Here is a 19,964-nt window from a genome sequence, read left to right as displayed (position 1 = left end):
TACCACAAGTTGTTTGTTGTAGCTAATGATTGGAGACAACCTAATTATTTATAAATAGGAGGTACAAGAGAATCTTATGTAGGAAAAGAGAAATCTCTGTATGTACTAATATAGCATAACTTTTAAGACATATTGTTAATTGAAAAAGAAGTAAAGTCCAAAGTTAGTAGGATATGCCCACAGCTATGAAGTCAAAAAGAATGTGTGTACATAGTTACATTCTTAATAAAGCATTATCTCTTTATGAACAACTAAGGGACTGATGATAGTGACTGACTCTGGAGAAGAGAACTGGATGATGGGACCAGGGAAAGAGGGAGACTTACTAACATTAGCTTGAAAGGACCCTGAAAAATGCACCATGATTAGCCGATTCATAAGAAAATGTGAAAGTAACAACAACAAATATTTATATAGATTTTAATCTGTGCCAGACACTGTTCAAGGTTCTTTATATGTATTCACTCAATTTTTATAACTGTGAAACAGGTATGCATTACTATTATCCCAGTTGTAAAGATAAGGACAATAAGAAGTGAATTGGGATGCCCAAGACTATACGGAGAGATTAGAGAATGTATATGATTGCAGGGAACCTAGGTCTGGGGTCTATGCCCTTAACCACTACACTATGTTACTGGCCGTAAGGCAGAGGGAGAAAAACTAGGAAACTATAACTGCAGTAACACCAGAACCCAAAGTTGCTAAATGACCAATAAATACATTGGACAGATAGATGAATAAGCAGATGGACAGATAGTGGATGTTTATATTAGTGAATGGATGCATGGGTCATGAGGATATGGATAATGGAATGGGGTATGGGTAGGAAGGTGAGTTGCAGGAAAAGTATGGCTTTTGCAATTAGAGAGATCTAGACTTGAAATGAATGCTGCCTTTTCTCTAACATCATAAGATTCATATATCTGTCTTATTTCCTGGCTGCTGTAGAATTCTGGAAAGCAGGAACATTTTGCAATTATTTTACCTGCTATGTGTCTAAAGTCTGGGGAAACACCTGACACATAATAGGCGATCGTGAATATTTGTTGCATGAACTACCAAATGGACAAATATAAACATTAAGACTCATTTGTAAGGGGCTAGTGCAAGTATTGACTAACATTTAATATAGGTGGTATGAAACTGGTATGCTTCCCCTCCCTTGGCCCTACTAAATTTACATAAGAGAAGTTACACTCAGCTGGGAATTCAGAACTATAGATGTGCTTTCCATTTACTAAGAGGCTCTGTGGTCATGGATCAAGTACCTTCCCTTTCTGAACTTCAATATTCAAAGTTTATACAATGAGTAGTATTTGAACATTTTTCTTGGGAGTAGAGAGAATAAAAGTGGGAAAATTCCTTTTCCAAAATCTTAGGCAGTAATTCAACAAACAAAGGTTTTATCCTTTCACACATATCAAGAGGTGAACATACCTGGGCTAGTGTAGTAGTTTAGAAATTTTTAAAAGAATTTTTCTGCTCTCTCATTCCTAGCATTTGACTTCCAATTGAACCCCCCAGAAAACTTCGTAGCATCCACATTTTAGAAGGGAAAAAGAAGAGGATAAGGGCCCCTCCTTTTAAAGAAGTCTTCCCAAAATTTCTGTTATAGCACAATTTGTTCAATTTACAAGTTGATTATTTCATCTTGCCTGTGCAGGAACTGTCACCACCTCATATGTTGTGATTCTTATAAAGATCAGGTAGATTTTTGTTTGTTTGTTTGTTTGTTTTAATCGCTTTTTGTTTAAGCGCTTGCAAGGCAGGCGCTTATGCCGCTAAGCTAAATCCCCAGCCCAATCAGGTAGAATTTGACATGAGATTAGTTCACAGTTCTATATTCATCCCTCACAATGAGAACAGAGAACTCTGACTGCAAGCAGTAAAATAATGCACTATTCTATAGAGAATTTTTAAAAGACTAAAAGTCAAAACGATTTTTATTATCATTATATGCCAGCATTTGTAAATAATTTCAATGATAAAATACTCTCCCTTCCCAAAAACTGTGCTCATCAAAGTTCAAAACAGTTTTTGTGGTTACTGTCAAATTTTGATACACATATGATGTTTTAAATGGGCACTTTTATTACTTGCCCTTTAATCAACATTACATTCTACATGGAAGCTGACTCAAAGGACTCCTAGTTATATACTTAACCTTGGAACACACGATTTAAATATATAAGTTCATTCAGTTATTTCACTATGTAAAAGTGTCAGAGTCATTCAAGTTAGTTCTAAGTATTTTGTATCTACAATTTCCCTGGTACTATATGTTTTAGCATGTAAATAGAGGGTTGAAAGTAAACAGTGTTTATACAGTGTTTATAAAGATAAAAATGATGATTCTGTCTTTCTGTGTTACCGCTGGAGTTTTTATTTATTCTTAAAATAAACAGCAAGACAATTCCAACAGCAAGTTATATATTTTTGTTCTGTGAATGCACATCTTTTTTTTTTTTTGTCTTTTTCGTTTTTATCGGTACCAGGGATCGAACTCATGACTGCCTGCTTGCAAGGCAGGCGCTTTTGCCGCTGAGCTAAATCCCCAGCCCCCAGTCAATGCACATCTTAATTCTTATGTTTTTAATTCAAATTCCTTTAAATATGAATTTATTATTTTTTCATTGTTTAAAATTAAAGAAAAAATCCAGAAAATTAATAATGACTTCATGAGTAATACTAAAAATAATCATCATACAGAAGACAAAGTTAAAAATTATCAATTTCAAGAGTTGGGGATTTAGCTCAGTAGCGTAAGTGCCTGCCTGACAAGTGTGAGGTGGTGTGTTTGACCCCTGGTACAAAAAAAATTTATCAACTCCAGATTTTGTGTATGGTAGGTATATAATATCTACAAAGTATTCATGATATAATTAATCCTCTCAGAATCAGGAAAGCAAGGGGGTTAGGGAGGTGGCTCAATAGTGGAGTTCTTGCCTTGGATACACAAGGACCCCTGGGTTTACTTCCCAGCACCACAAAAAAAAAAAAAAAAAAAAAAAAAATCAAAGAAGTAGGAAACTAATTTATTGATAATCTACATGGAACCACTCCTCAGTCTAATTAGTGGCTAAGACTACAAATCAGATCATTAACTCACTGTGTTTAAATGTCCTTCAAGTATTTGTTTCTAGCTCCACTCTCAGCTATCTGAGGAACCAAAGGTATTATCAGAAAGAAAAAAGACATCAAGCCTCTACAAACAATGCAAGGTACAGTCCTTTCATCATATAGATCATCTCCACATTATCACCAAGATCTGAACCACCATTACACCTAGACTGTTTTAACAGACTTTTCTCAGCTCTTGTCCTTGTGCTAGTATAATCTATTTCTCTGATAAAATTCCAAACATATCATGTGCCCTCATCTATTCAAAATCTTCCAAAGGCTCCCTACCGCAGTCACATTAATTGCCCTAAAAAATTGGTCTATTTTCTCTCTGATTTTAACTTTCTTTCACTAATTCTTCATCCTCAGAACATCGTTCCCTAAAGCAATTGTGTTCTTTCTGCATGACCATTTTACCTAGAAGCCTCTTATTCTGAACATACCCATGGAGCTTATCCCTTCATTTTCTTCACACCTCTATGAAAATGTCCTTTGACACTTTTCTGTTTAATACATCATCCTATTCCTTATCTCTTTTTGTTGTCTCACTAGTATTTTTTCCTTGGTGCTTAGCACATTTTGGCATATTGTATACTTATTTGTGTGATTGTTTAGTGTTTCTCCATATCTTAGGATGAAAGTTTCCCAAGAATAAGGATGCTTCAGTGTTGCCTTTCTCCATCTTTTCTCCATCTACATCCTTGCCAATTCATACTGGATGCTCAATATATTTTTAGATAATTAATCATCTCAAAGTACCTATAAGATAACTTTTTCCCATTTTATGGATGAGAATACCAACGGCGAAAGAGATTTGACAACTGGCATAGATTTCAGAAGTAAAAAGTATAAAAGCCAATCCTGAATCTTAGACTTGTGACTCTCAGAAGAGTGTTCTTTTCTCTCTATGCACAGTCCAATGCAAACTAGCACTGCAGGTAAATGTTATAAACAAATATCCTGAACAGTTTATCATTCAATATGAACTCAGTTTAATGTCCCCTATCTACCAACTCATAGTGTAACATCCTCTATCAAGAGAGATTTTATTCTGTAAATTTTTGAACACTGTTTTATATTCAGTGACTGTGAGTTACATGCTACACTTGAAATAAATTACAATAGTCAATTGTTCGTAAAGGAAATTCATTATTAGAATAAAAAGCTCACTGTGTATTTTGGGTGCTTTGCAAATGAAAGAACAAAGAAAGAAGACCTCTTGACTAGCCACATTATAAAAAGGTGGCAAGATATACTTTCCTTATTTTTTCCTAATAATTCATTAGTTAAATTTTGTGTAAAACTTATATCAAGGAATCCTAGAAACTCAGGCCTGAAAGGAACTGTGGTGATCATTAATAGGTCATTTAAAGGTATTTAGATATCTGAAGCCCAGGACAGTCTCACTAAACATTTAATATTTGGACCAAGACCTGAGGTTTCCTGCCTAGCAAGCTAAAACAATTTCTTACTCCTATCTTTTGAATTCTGGAAAATGTTAACTAATGTCTTCATCATATAATATTTAATACTTTGATTCTTAAAAAATATAACAAAGTTGGACATGGCAGTGTATGCCTATAGTTATAGTGCTCTAAGAAGCTGAGAGTTCTCCTCAGCTTGCATAAATTAGTGACTTAGTGAGACCCTGCATCAAAATAAAAGCATAAAAAAGTGTTAGAGATGTAACTCAATAGAAAGACCCTGGATTCAATTCTTAATATTACCAAAAAGTTATGTTTTCCCCTTCAGTTAATCTTTAATTTTTTAGTCTTCACAAGATATCTGCTACTCTATCACTCTCACGTACACAACTAGCAAAACTTCAAATTTCTCCATTAATTTAATATACTATCAGTGAGTGATTGGAGGGGCCTTGATGTACTACAATATATGTGGAAGAGGTGGAAAGTCTCATCCACACTCGTCTACCAGAAATGTTATAAGATTTTCAGACAAGTTTTATGATATTGGAAGGTCTTTTCTTAAGATTCTGACTACTTTGTGCATTTCTGTCTCTTTCAGAAACATTTGAACAGTTCATTCTGTAGAGTAGTAGCGAAGGATAGAACAAGATTTCAGACAGGTGCTAGATTCAAATTTGGCCTCGAGTGTTTATAGCCTTGGTCAAGTCTTTCCCACTCTCTGGGTGTTAGTTTTCCTGGTTGGACCACAAGGACTCTGATATTTTTACTTGCTCTAACCTTTTTCTGAGTCTACAAACTCTTCATGTAGCTTTAACAGTACTCCAGGGAAGTCTGGGAAGAAGGTTCTCTTGATGCCTTTGTATTAATACACGTAAAGTTGATGCTTTTAAGAATCTCTGAAACAGAGACCCTGAGATAAAGCTTGAGGAAGTGAAAGCGCAGTTTCTGTTAACAGAGTCTTATACCATAATCCCTCTTCCCTTCTAGAATAGGTGTAAAAAGGAGTTAAATATCAAATTTTACCCAATCACTTCAGGCTACTTTGTGTTAGCTACAGGTTATGGGTGACAATGCAAAAGTAGGAGCTGTCATTGCAATCACCTAAACAACCAACTCAACTGTCCTCCAACACATTCTTGTTCATATCTGCTGAGGACAAAGTTATTGTGGCCTCTCACTCCCCAGAGGATCTGATCAGGTTTCAATCAGTGAAGCAGCAAGATGCAGACACCACTTCCTTTCTGCAAAGGGAAGTCATTCCAAGGTCTTCAGGTAGAAAAAAAGAGTACCATGGCATAAAATAGGAGGACATTAAACACATGCAGGCACTCAGGGGGCAGGGTGGCTCTGCTAGCAGCACGTGGCCTAAAATGGGGGTTTATGCAGGTGTCACAAAGCTCCAAGTATGGACAGGGTGACCCCAGCCCTAGGAAGGAAGGATTGCAGGGCTCTTCCAGGCAGCTTCCCCTAGAAGCGCTTTCTGGTTCTTACACAGCATCAGGGGTACACGGAGCCTAGTTCCGGAGATGGGTTGGGTGCAGCTCCCCCAAAGGCCCTCTCCACAACCCAGGCTTTTTTACTGCTCCCTTGGACCCTTACCAGCTTGTCTGCCTCCCTTGAGATTCTCTGGTCTCAGAGAGTCCTTCTGCCAGCCCCCTTGCCTCTGTGACCTCTCAGGTGACTCCCCAGCTGTTCCAGGACGCCTTCTCAAGGTACCATCATCCTCATTTCACCCGAATGTCAGAGGACAGCAGAGATGCGGAGGGGGATGGGAGGAGGCTATCCTAGGTCCGCGGGCCTGCGGGAGCTCTTAAAATGGCCACAGTAAGCTCACTGGCATTTCAGGGATGGCAGCAAGAGCGGTGGACTGAGGTAAGGGGGGGTGGGTCGCTGCTGTGTGGAGGCTGGTTGGAAGAACCGGAGGTGGGTCTGGGGACTAAGACTCAAGCAGAGGAGGCCAGGGCTAAGTGCACTTACCATTCCTGATCCGCCCCTAATCCACTGCATGGTGCCCTGGAAGTCCGGCTTCTCTGAGGCCCGATTCCTGGCGCAGATTGTCGCGGGCTGGCTAGGAAGTCTGGGCTGGAGGGAGAGAGAGCCCCAGCGCCCCCTCCGCCTCCCTTCCTCCACAGCCCCACAGCCCAATTCCCTCCGCCCCGACCTTGCCTTCAGTCAGGTTGTTTCATGTCCGCAGACAAGCTCTGCTTCTCCTCCCTGCTGTTGGGGGTGGGGGGCTGCTTGGCAGAGAGAACCACGCGGTCAGGAGAGCGGGGAGGGGGGAGGACACCCGCTGAACTGCCTTTGTCCCCTATCAAGACTTGAGAACTAGAGGTAGGGTGCGGCCAAGAATTGCAGTGCAGGTTCTTCAACAGGGAGAAGGTGGCAGCCACCTCTGCCTGTCTTCCTCTGCGCTGGTGTTAGAGCCTGTTTATTTGCGAGTCCTCCCATTTGTGTTGAATCAGAGGAAAGTCCTCTTCAAAGTTACAAAAGATGTGAGCCAGTCTCTGAATAAGATCCAATCTCAGTGACACCATTACAGTATTCTAATGCTTTCTTCCCTCAAGTTCTCCCTCTGCGTACTCCCCTGGGGTCTTCCCTACTAGAGTGTGCGCTCTTTGTTTTCGTTTTTTAAAAAGCTGTATTATTTTCACTTAGAACAATCCTGTTGACACAGGCATTAATATCCCACTGTACAGATAAACAAATGGAGATCTGTAAGAAGGAAGGGATGTGTCTAAGGTCAAATGAAAAAGATGAACCTTTGACTTTATTCTCTGCTGCTTTCCAAACACCTGTCCGCCTTCTTTGTCTCTCTCTCCTCTCCTCACCACTCCAGGATTCTCTGTCATCAGGGACAGGAAAAGTGGTTTGATAATCAGTGAATTTTCCATTTGCTTATTTAGCTGACAATGAGCCAAATATACAGTAAAGCAGGAAAAGGGAGAAACAGCCCAACTCTTAATGATGCCCTCATCTCTAGGCAACACAAGCCAGGATGGCCCATTTACATATGCTGAAAGTTGAAGTTGTCAGTCACATTCATACCATTATTCTGCATAATGCTAACAATAGCTAATTGTACTGTGAGGTGAACATAACAAAGTGTTATTGAACCCCTGTTGAAAATACAAGCATTGCATCCCAAGAGGTTGAAGACATGATATTCAAAGTAGCATAATAAAATAAGAATCCAAACCTCCTGACTTAGTCAATAGGGGAATTACAAAAGCAAGTGGCAACAACAGTAAGAAGAAATTAAAGTATGATATCAGAAATAAATTCCTGGAGATCACTGACATGAAACCATCACTGGCATGGTTTGCATACATCCCTATTGTCCCCTACTTCTTAGCAACCCTTCCCCACTTCATGGGAGCTGTTATTTTGAGTAGACAGAGCTGGCCAAAGATTAACGTTCTGTTAAGTTCTCAGCCATGGGAGGTGACGGTGAATGGCCTTTTATTGTGGGATTCTTGAATCAAATGATAAATTGGCCTGGGTGATCTTTCAACTTCCTCCCAAGGCTGATAGTCTAGGCATTGGTGATTCTACAAAGTATCTTCACTTTTGCATCTCTGAGCCTTAGTTCACTGTAAATATTTTGGATGCACCTTTCCTGTTAAACAACCCATTCAAACTTCCATGACTCTTTAAATTGTGGCACTAGTGAAATCACCTTTAGGAAAATGTCTAGAAATACCTTAGGCCCTGATTTTATCATTTTTCATCTAACTTAGTGTACTCACATTTAAATCCCTCATTTGAATAGGTTCTTTTTATTTCCTGGTTATTAAAGGCTTAATTATTGCCCCTCTCCCCTTCATATGTTAAACTTCTAACCCCTGGTACATTAACATCTTACTGTTGAGATAATATAGTCACATGGAATGGAAGAAACTAACAAAACCACAAAATTAGTGGCTGTACATGAGTAAAAACTCAAACCCTTTTTTCGAGATAGTGAATATAGTACAGTAGCAAAAGCGGTTAAAATTAAAAGTACAAACTGCTCTAATTCTAGTTTTAGTAACCCAAGGCTAAAATCTACATTATAATCTGTGTTGTTCTAATATACTAACATTTTCTGTGTTTCAGTTTTTGTATTTTTTTCCAAGACAAGGTCTCACTATGTAGTTCATACTGGCCTTGAACTCACTATGTATCCTAGGCTGGCCTCGAACTCACTGTGACCTTTCTGCCTCAGCCTCTCTAGTGCTGGAATTACAGGTGTGCACCACCATACCTGGCCAACAAACCAATATTTTATGTGTATATATTACTACCTATACTTACTCATAAATTCATTAAACATGTGTGCCTATTATGTGCCAAACTGTGTTAAGACCTGATATTATAGCAGTAAACATGATGGACACAGTTTATGTCCTCATTTGTGTTAAACAAATAAGTAAATAATGTAAATAAATATTTTAATACAGATGTTGATAAGTGCCATGAAAGAAAGTGAAAGGACAGAGAGTAATTCTGTGGGAGGAAAAAGAAAGGATAGATAAGGAAAGAGAGGATAGATAAGAGAGGAAAGTTTGCCAAAAAGATGGCATTTACTTATTTTTTTAAATTGTATTTGTAAATACGGTAAAACTAAACATAACAAAACAGAACAAAGCAGATCAGAAGAAAACAATGTAAGAGACACAGATTTTAAAGCAAGACAGCAGGAAATCATCACTGTCTATCAGATTGTCTCTTGCTCTCTTCTAAATAGTTGTTCATATCTTCACACATAATGAATTCATACAAAACAGAATAGTATAAAACTGATCAGAACAGGATGATGAAGGCATTTTAGGCCTTCAAAACCAGACAATAGAAAAATCAAGATAAATAGATTCACTGGTGGAGAGGAGCTAGAAGCTGTTGTGATCCAGAGGAGAGATGATGGTGAATTGGACTGGGATAACAATGAAGATGATGGACAAAAGTTCAAAAAACTTGAGGTACATTTTAGAGATAGAAACAAATGGATATGAGATGTGAGAATATGACCAAAAGAATCATAGATAACCCCAAATTTTTGGTATCAGGATTTTTTAAAACTCCTCAGATGATTCTAATATGATACTAAGGTTGAAAGCCACTGTCTTGAAGACATTGAAAAAGGAAATACAACAGGGACATATAGTAGAGTTTGCAAGAAGTATAAAGTGCCTAATTGAGGCTTTTAGTACAGCAAAATAAATCAGCCCATCTTTAGGTCTTCTCATCAGTCCATTTTGCTGTTCACTCATGCATATGGAGAAGATAGCATGTTGAGTGGAATCTTGGAGGTATTTATCAAGTAAATATTGTAGGGAAAGAAGTGGACAATAGAAGTGCATGCATTTGCAAGGGGAGATGATAAGAGTAGGCCAGGAAATTCAACCCTACAAAAGGGAAATGAGTACATAAATAGGAGTGCTGAGTAATGGTGTAGAGCCACTAAACTATGAGGTCAATGGATTAAAGATCTTGATGACATGGAAAAGTATTGAAGAGGTGTCAAAGTGAACTAGAAGAACAAGATACAGTGAATAAAGAGGAAATATTTGAATTAGAAATACCAGAAATTAACTCAGTCATTTGCTAGTTATGACAAGACGTTGGATTTTACCACAGGAGTTTTCAGGTTGCATGCAGTGAAGAAAAAGGTTTATGAAGGTAAGATCAGAGTTGAAGAGGCCATCTACAAGAATGCTGATTTCAAGCAGATATTAGAAAGAATGAACATAAATGATAAAGGAGGAGGTACAGTCTTCAATGAATGAAGAATAATGTCTATTGGACAGTCTGTCAACCAACCATTATGTATATCAAGAGGCTACTGTGTTCCAGTTTCATCGTAAAGGCTGGGATACAACAACAAACAGAAAAGACTGCCTCTGTCCTCAAGACAGGAGCTTATATTCTAAAGGATTAATTTAGACACTGAATCCAAAAGCCAAAAATAAGTTAACAGTAGATATCAAATAATTGTTATGAAATAGCTAAGCAACATGCTATAATGGACAGTAACCAGGGCAGAGAGAAATTGCTTTACTTAGGTAACCAAAAAAGTCCTCTCTGAGAAGGTAACATCTAACTCGATACTTGAATGGTAAAAAACCAGTCAGGTTGTGGTACAGAAAGATCATTTCAAACAAAAATGCACAACAAAGGTAAAGGTCCAGGAATGGAAATGAGATTGACATGTAGCAGAGATAGAAAAAAGCCAACATGGAAGAAAAAGAAGTGGAGTACAGTAAAATATATGTTAGTGGTAAAAGATGGTGTCAGAGAATCAGGCTAAGTCAGAAAGTCAGAATGTGAAGCAAAAAGAAGAGATGATAGGTAGCAGAGACAAATAATGTGTTTCGAAGGAGTCAGGGTGGAAAGGAAAGAAATTAGAAATTAGAAATTAGAAACATTCGATATTACCCCAGAAATCTAAAAAGGGAAAAAATGTATAAAGGTACACATTTTAATGTTGGACATTGAGAAGAAAAGTTCAACTAAATGGATTCTCGAAGTCATCTAACCTCTTGCTAGTAGTCAAAGTGTGAGCCTCAGAACATGACTGTCCATAATTCAGGATCTTATTAGAAACACAGGATCCCATAAAAACCAAGAATTATTAAAGACACACCATCAAGATTTTCACAAGGCCCCCAGTAATTTACATGTGTTAAATTGTAAACAGCTCAGCTCTAGACAAAACTCCTGCCACTGTGTTGGAGCTGCTAAGGTAGCTTTGTCCAAAAATAAATAGGAAACCTTTTCATCTATATTTGGGAGCACGACCAGCAGAAAGGCTGAGGACAACCTCAGCCTTTGAATAAGAAAGTTTATTGCACATATGGGCTCTTCTTTCCTCTGTTGGAACATTAACTAGTCAGGCATTCTCCTGGTAACATAATTCCTCCTTCGCAAGTTTCCCAAGTAGCAATTTGACATTGAAGACGAATTTATTCTCCCCAACTTTCTCAAGCAACTCAGGCAAGAGAAAACCAGACAACTCCAGAGGCACTTGAAGCAAGCTCATGGAGCAGCATCAAGCAGCTAGGGAAGAGCAGGAAGGCAGTAGTCATATTTGTTTTCCTTCAGGCCACAGGAGTTAGAGTCTAAAGACAAGATAAGATGCTGCTCATCAAGCTGCTTCAGACATCACCGTCCTGGAATGGAGGAAATCTCAGCTCAGCCGTTTCCCTTAAACCTCTCCAGCTTTATCACAGGGTCTTCCTAGATAAAACACTTGCTCTTTCAATAGGTATGAGCCCATTACTCAAGCATTTTCTCTAAAATCACCGAGAAGTTTCTACTCTTGTACAAATGAAATAACTTTACCTTTTCTTAGCACCCACTCCTTTCTTATTCTCTTTCTTCAATACCATATACTAATGCTTGGTTTTCTGTCCAATAAGGACTTTGCTCTCCATCCCACTATTCAGTTTCAAGAAAAAGAGTGGAGCTGAAATAACAAAGAAGAATTTCACTTAGGTGAGCATATTTAACCTCCATCAAGTTGGGTGGATTTAGGACTTGCAAAGCCCACAAACATGTACCTGGTCAAAGATTCCAAGTCAAGCTCTTAAGTTAATTTCCATCTTTTTAAGTCACATCACAGAAAGCACCCAAACAGAATCTGGAAGATTACCTGCAAGAAATATAGAATGAATTCTTCACTGATGGAAGGCTATTTTAGAAAATCACACAAAGAAGGCAGTGAGTCAATTTGAGAAGAGCCCTGGAATAGAAGTCAGGTAACTGTTAAGTTTCTGTGTAACATAATCTACTCAGTCACTTCATCTGTCAAATGGTGTGCATGTAGTCTCTCAGTGCTTTTGTGGTGGGGGTGTCTGTGCTGGGGATTGAACTCATGACCTCATGCTTGCCAGGTAGGCACTTATGCCACTAAGTTAAATCTCCGGCCCTCTCAGTGCTTTTTGACCTGCACTTTTGTACAGTGTAGGAAATACCCCACAGAGGCTACATCTTCCATCTTCTCCTAAGAGACAGGTGGGAGGGTAAGTAGGAGGAGCTCTGGACCCACTTTAACCATAGTGGTTCTCCTTTAACAGTGTTGCAATTAAGCTTCCAGATAAGATTGTGATTGAACAAATAGTCTCTGCTAATAAAAAAAAAAAAATCACCCAGACTACATCAGAAAATATAAACAAAATATCTGGGCAACAACTCCAACTTATTTGCCCACCACAGTGTTTTAAACATTTGTTGGGGATTAAACTATGATATGTTATATTAAAATCTGCACTTCCAGCTTCTCGTGAAACATTGGAAGTTCTGGTAGTCCTGGTCTGACATATCTACTTTACAAGAAATCAGCCAAAGCTGAGTGACAGCTCCTCCTTTAGAGCCAGAATCCCTGTCTACTGTTCTTTGACAGTTCCTGAATGATGATCTCTGCGCTCAAGGACTCTTTGACTTTCAGCTTCTTTATCCTTCCACATTTCTAGGAAAATGGGTTTCTATAGGAATGTCTGTGACTATACTTTAAAAATGTGGTCTCTCCAGAGCAGTACTTCATAAACATTAATGTTCATGATATTCTTGTTAAAATGAAGATTCTGACTTGGGATGAGGCTTGAGTTCTGTATTTGTAATAGTTGCCTAAGTGCATTTTATGCTGCAATCCACTTTGATACATTTATAGAAATAAGTGACCAGTAGAAAGAGCAAAGAAGTGAGGAATCAAGAGCCATGACCTCTGACCCCAGATTTCCCTGACCTTCACTGCACACAGAAAATTGCTAAACTTTCTACTAAGTGACATACTAAGTCCTTTTCCAGGGAGATGTTGAGGAGACAAGAAGAGAATCTTGTGGTCAGAAGAGTCTTGAACAGAAATAGTACAATATAAAGAAAGTCAGAATGGCATCTGTTTATTTACAGGTAAAGATTTTTCAAGTTATCGACCACCCTTTCTGATGGAATGGCTTGGATCACCTCTTTGTTTTCAGATGCTGATTCCCATTCTCAAATGGAGCTTGTTTTGCTGGATAAGAACTGAGAGAGTCAAGGGAGAGAAGGGAGAAGAGATGGAAGTAAGTGGAAAAAGAGAATAAAGAAAAAGGAAATGGAGGTGAGAGAGGAAGAGGAGAATGAATGATAAAATGGTAGGGAAAAAAGGAGGATATGAAGATGGCTGAGGAGGAAAGAGATGAAAGAAAAAGAAAGAAAGAAAGAAAGAAAGGAAGGAAGGAAGGAAGGGAGGAAGAAAGAAAGAAAGAAAGAAAGAAAGAAAGAAAGAAAGAAAGAAAGAAAGAAAGAAAGAAAGATTAAGTAAAGGAAGAAGATGAAGAAGAGGTGAACTCAAGAGATCAAGGCTGAGACTTTTCCTAAAAGTTCCTTTTGTTGCTCAGCTCCAAGATTTTTAATTTGCCCCTTTTCACTGTAAGACATTCTTATAGCAGGATTCTAAGATCCCTTTCTGAATCTAAAATTGTATGGTCTGACTCCATCTGGCCTGCCTGTGATTAACTGTCTTCTCTCCCTCATCTGTCACAGAGCAGAAGCCACTCATCCACACACATATTCCCTTATTTCAGTATGTTGTGGAAACCCTCAAGTGGGTAGTAAATTGGGAAAGAAGACATCAGGACTGAAGTGTAAATTGAGAATATGGAAAGAATACAGATAATTAGTTGCCAATTCCTGTTGCTTCTCCTGTGGCACTTCTTCTGTGTATCTTCTCTACAAGCATAACCTAGATCACCCCCTTGCTTTTATCTCTCCTGGACCATCATCACATCAGCCTCCTGAATGACTCCATGTCTTGATTATTGCATCCCCCGAATCCATTCTTTCACTTCTATCAGAGATATATTCCTAAGGCACTGTTTAATCCAGATTGTCTATGATCAAACACTTTAGTGATTCTTCATTGCCTTTAAGTTGAGGTACCAAATTCTTATGTTCAGGATTCTAGCAACTACAACCAATGTAAACATTATATGCCATGACATAAGCTAAAATAGATAATATCAGCAATTATTGAAAAAGTCGTAGGGGAAACCCACCAAAAGAGGGGGAGGTGAGGGGAAAGAGTTTTTTTTTAAAGCTCTAATATGTACATTAAATCACTCTCCAAGATGATTGTAAACTGCATAAATTGTAAACATGTACTAATTAAATAAAATTTAAAATAAAAATATTAACAAGTATCCACAACCTAGTCCTAAGTCCTTTTCTATCTAACCTTTTGTCTCCTCACACAATCACATTTTCTAGACCATGTGCTTTAAAATATCCTCTTAGAATTTCTTTTTCATTATTTCTAGTTGCCTACATTCTGAGGTGAGAAAAAAAATCAACCAGGGTCCAAATTTCACCACTGTGAGGCTTGCTAGAAGTTCTTTCATCTCTTTCCCAGACATTTTTTGACATTTGGCATTCCACAATTAAAGTGTCATGCTTTATGGCTAGAGAAATTTTGAAGGTCTCTGAAAAATGTAAATAGTTTTCATCAGAGGCATAGACTCAAAAGCAAAATGATGTTCCTGAATTTTTACTGAACAGAACATGATGAAATTGACTGATTAGAGTGGTATAACCAATTAAGTACATCTAGATCATCATTGAATTATTTGATGGAAAAAAGATATCAAATTATGAAATAAGTATTTCATGAAAAGTTTGTTTTAATTTTATGTAAGTTTTGATACATTTTAACATGGGTCTCGGTCAGAACAATTTGAAATATGCTATTCTAACAGCAAGATAGATAATTTGGTTTAAAATTTATCAGTACATATTTTCAATACATAATTATTACACTTATTTTGTCCATGTACACAACACGTCTTAATTCTTTATTCTACTTACCCTAACATCCCTCCATTATCCCTCCAACTCTTACTACCCTTCCGATTTACAAACACTATTTCCATTTTCTTTCTTTCTTTTTCTTTATTTTTTTTATTGGTACCAGGGACCGAACTCACGACCACATGCTTGCAAGGCAGGCATTCATGCAGCTGAGCTAAATCCTCAGTACCCTATTTCCATTTTCTTAAATCCTTTCTTTTTAAATCTTTTCCTTTAATTCCCTTTCCCCTTCCTCCATCTCTTGTTCTCCATCTCATTTGAGAAAAATATTCCTGCTTCCTAATATGTATATTTTATTTATATTTTAAACTAGTTTTGTTACTTCTTTGGATCTCAGTTTCCTCATCTGAATAATAATACTAATAATAAATAAAACAGTTTGCAATGAAGAGTAAGCAAGCTCTTACTTGGTAAAGAGCTTTTGAATAACACCTAGTAAATATTAGCTCTGATAGTGATTAGTTATGGGGTAAAGGCAGGAGTGGATTGGTGAGCCCTTAATGATGGTGAAGAACCTTGGCAAAATTGATGCAGTCCTTAGATTCTAGGTGAAAAGAATATCCAGCAAGGCCTTAAGGTTGAAGTGTGTTCAGTGACTCTAAAGGAAAGTGGGGAAGCTGGTGTGGTCAGAGTGTATTTAGCAATGGAGACTGCAATAGGAAATAAGGTCAAAGATGTAGTGAAAATCTAATTGTACAGGATCTTAGAGAGCATTGCGTGAAATTGGCTTTTGCTCTTAGTGAGATGAGATTTAGCTAAAGCATATTCAGCAGAAGAGTGACATACGATATGATCTGATTTTAGTTTTAATACATTCATTCTGGTGACTGTATAGAGAATTAACTACAAGTTAAGGGAGAAGGAAACAAAGTATTGAGGGCACAGGATAAGGTACTATTCCTAGTGCAAGTTCATGATGGTTCAGAAAAGGATGATAACATCGGAAGTGATGAGAAGCAACTGATTCTCAAAGTGTTTCAAAGATGAAACCAACAGAATTTCCTGAAAAACTGAATGTGGCGTGTGAGAGAAAATGAATCATTAAGGATTTCATACTGAGCATCTGGAAGGAGACACCTGGAAATTGCTTTTAACTGAGTTAAAGATCAATGAAAAGCAGTTCTTAGTTTTTAGCTCAGTGGTTCAGTTTAGGCCACAGTAAATTTGAAATGTCTCCTAGTTATTCAAAAGATATATTAAATAGACAGTCAGACATATGTTTTGAAATAGATCAAGCTGAATAATTTGGGAGTCATTAATGTACAAATGTTGCTTAAAGGCATTATGCTAGATGTGATCACCAAATAAGGAAACACAACTGGAAAAGAAGTCCAATAACTGAGCTCTGGAGTCTTCCAATATTTGGAAGTTGAGGAGATAAGTAGAAAATAGTACCATGTGGAAGGAAACAGTAAGATATGAGTAAAACTACTAGAGTATGGTGTCTTGGAAGCCAAGGAAGGAATAAGAGTTTCAAAGAGGGAAAAGTAGCCAACTTTGTCAAGTGCTACTGAGAAGGAGTGTTAGTTACATTTTTCTAATGGCTGTGACAAAATGCCGGATGCTCAAAATGAAGGAAGGAAATGTTTATTTGACTCAAAGTTTGTGGAGGTTTCAGTTCATAATCAACTGGCTCCAGGGCAGGGTGGCATGACTGAAGGGCAACCATTTGTGGTGGCAGAAGAGAGCAAAAGTAACAAGACCAAAGGGGGTGGGGGCAAGCATTTTTCCTCCCTTTTGCTGTGTGCAGACTACCCATCTTTGAGTGAGTGTCTCACTCACACCATCTCCCTGCCCTCCACTTGCACAGGCTCAGGATGTTTCCAAAGTGAGGACCTTGGCCCCTGCTGAGTCACTTAAACTTCTAAACTTCTCAAACTGACACAATATATCAAGAATTACAGCATCTGGAACACAAGCAGCCACCCAGGACATTTCCTGTATACCCTAGGATGTAAAGCTGCTGAGTTATTTAGTTAAATTCTAAACTTCTCAGATTGATAGTGTATCAACTATTACAGAAAGGTTTTTTTTCACAATTGAGAAAGAGATCAGACCCATAGTAAGGCTATGTAATAGCAATTTATGTTCTTAGAGAGCTAGAGAGGGTCAGTTTGCTTCCTAATTTCTTTGCATGGCCTATACAGAGGCAGTGTGGCATCAGTGTTCTTGCTTGAGAGGAAACAGGGACTTCCTGTTGGTTACAGATGCAGAGGGAGTACCTACTCTCATAAGGTACAATCAGAGGCATTCTAGATAGGTCTCCCTCCCCAAACATGCCCCACCCATTCCTTTTAGGTTTCCTTATTTATTCCATGAACATTTAGTTGTAAGCCATTGGCTTAAGCATTTTTAAATAATAACAATGAATAATCACAATGCCTTGAGGTAAATTCTGTATCTATTCTCTTTCACAGATGGAGATACAGAGGCAGTAGAAGCTAAGTATCTTGTTCAATGCACAAAATTATTAAAGCAGGAGTCAAGATTCTAAACCTTCTATCTCCAATCTTCACATTCTTAACTTCTATACTCAAGATGTGGGTCAACTGCTGACTGTGGCCTACTTCAATACATTTAAATACATTTCTATAGAGCTGTTACAAAAAATAACATTATGAACTTACTGTGTCTTACAAAGCCTAAAACATTTACTGTCTGACCCTTCACTGAAAAAGGTCCCTACTCAACTTTATAAAATGGGAAAGATAATGTCTCTAATGAGGAAATGATAAAATTTATCTAAAGCACCTGTTAAATAGTCAATAAGTAGTAGTTTTTATGAGTGACTTTATACTTCAGGGCTAGAAATGTGCCTTATGGGTTCATTATTTGCCAAACATGTGCAAGGCCTTAGGTCCAACACCCAGCATATATATTCTTTCTACTATCAGCTCTCTGCTTTCTGTACACTCTCCCAGAAAAATCCTTCCTAGATTTCACTCATTGCAAGTCCCCTGAAACATTGCTGAAAAGTTCCCAGAACAAATTGAGCAAGACAGCATTATTGTCTGAATTATAAAAATAAACACTTTCAATGGACTTAAAATTCCTAATCCAATAAAGTGAGTTAAATTCTTGACAGTAGGTCACAAATAAATGTCTAGGTATGACACTGGGAGGAGACAGAAAATGGCAGCTTGCTAGGGGATCGGGTGGAGAGTTTCTCCGGAGAAATCATATTAGATGCTAGAATATGCCAACATGGAGAGGGCCAAACAAATGGATAACAATTCTTATTAACCAAGACAGTGTGGCTGGAGGATTTAAAGTCGTGCTGAGACTGTGAAGGCTGATAACAGGAGGCTGCAAATCCCATGCCTTTAAATCAGCAAACTGACCCATGGACCCAATAGGAAAAGCTGTGTTGGCTTTTGGTGACTGCTGGAAATTGAGACTTAGGACCCCAAGAAGCAGCCAGGACTGCCCCGCTGCACCAGAGGAGATTGTGAAAGTCTCTGGAGCTCCGAAGCCAAATGCTGTGCACTTTTCTGACCATTCCACGCTGTGCTGGGAGTGCAGTGAGGGCGAGCAGTGTGGTGTGCAGTAGACCCAAGAGGAAGACTTGCACCAAACCCTGGTGAGTACTGGGACCTGGGTCCTGTGGCCACTGGGGTTGGCCAGAGAACATCTTGGAACTGGGCAGAGCCCACCACCACGGGGACATCAATAACACAGAGAGTCTGACGGAAGACATCTTAGAGTTGGGCAGAACCTACAGCTCGGTGACATCACTGAGTCGCCCTGTAGGGAGATCTGGTGGAGGACATCTTGAAATTGGGCAGAGCCTGACACCATGCTGGCTTCAGCGTCATACAGAGAACTAGTGGAAGACATCTTGGAATTGGGCAGACCTGCTGTCCTGGTGCTCCTGTCACAGAGAGGTCTGGAAAAGAACAGCTGGGATTTGGGCAAAACCCTGTGCCATGGTGACATTAGTCAGCTGCTTCTGGCACAGAGAGAACTGGCAGGGTTGGCTGGGGCTGAACCAAGCCTCTGCTTGGGGCCCAATAAGCAGATACAAAATAGTCACAACTCAGTGACATCCAGACAGTACAGCCTAATTTATGGATTGATTGGCACAGAGTCTGGAGGCTAGCCTGTACAGCCCCTGCATCCCAGCCTACCCCACATAACAGCAAATTGGGGAGGACAGCAAAAACTCAAGTCAGCATGCTTCTGAAAGGCCCTAAGCAATACGAAGAGGGCCAGAGACTCCCAGGACACTCCAGTCTGAAAGAATCCAGAAACATGACAAGAGATAAAAATAAAAAAAAAAAATCTCCAGCTACCCAACATGAGAAAAGAAGCCCAGGAGAAGTAAACACTGAAGAGAACAAGCACAGTAACCATCCAATACTGGACACAGCATCAGCCGAAATTAAAAAATACCTCCATGACCTCATAGATGAATTTAAAGCTGTACTCCTCATCCAAGTGAGGCAAGATATAAAGAGATTAATAAAAGAAATGACAAGCCCCACCCAAGAGAACACAGATGGAAGAACTGAGGAAATCAGAAAAGAAAGAGAAACTTCTGAAGAATTTAAACATAACTTAGAATACATGAAACAGATCCAAAGAGATTATCAG

General features: G+C 38.6%; 1 protein-coding gene and 1 long non-coding RNA gene across 5 annotated transcripts in view; one reads left to right on the top strand and one right to left on the bottom strand.

Moving 5' to 3' along the window:
* The window catches only part of Arhgef9 (Cdc42 guanine nucleotide exchange factor 9), a 193,396-nt gene extending 186,668 nt beyond the window's left edge, over positions 1-6,728 (bottom strand). Inside the window, exon 1 of one of the 3 annotated variants that reach the window (XM_063246016.1) lies at positions 6,528-6,728. In XM_063246016.1, the coding sequence (XP_063102086.1) occupies positions 6,528-6,557 (30 nt within the window). In that variant the 5' untranslated portion in view covers positions 6,558-6,728. The remainder of the gene's footprint in view (positions 1-6,527) is intronic. The other 2 variants (XM_003462749.5, XM_063246022.1) reach the window with 2 other exon arrangements.
* LOC106025950 (uncharacterized) lies at positions 5,898-14,707 on the top strand. Of its 2 annotated transcripts, none has more exons than XR_001199561.3 (4): positions 5,898-6,422; positions 11,948-12,023; positions 12,140-12,286; positions 13,437-14,707. It is a non-coding gene; the product is annotated as an uncharacterized LOC106025950 (long non-coding RNA). The 2 variants fall into 2 exon arrangements; XR_001199562.3 differs by having other exon boundaries at positions 5,906-6,422; positions 13,505-14,707.
* The last annotated feature ends 5,257 nt before the right edge of the window (positions 14,708-19,964 follow it).

Source organism: Cavia porcellus, unplaced genomic scaffold, assembly GCF_034190915.1.
Source record: "Cavia porcellus strain 051 isolate PalLab524CR breed Dunkin Hartley unplaced genomic scaffold, mCavPor4.1 scaffold_3, whole genome shotgun sequence".
Lineage (NCBI taxonomy): Eukaryota > Metazoa > Chordata > Mammalia > Rodentia > Caviidae > Cavia > Cavia porcellus.
The sequence above is the reverse complement of the archived record's forward strand: the minus strand, read 5'-3'. Positions and strand labels throughout refer to the sequence as shown.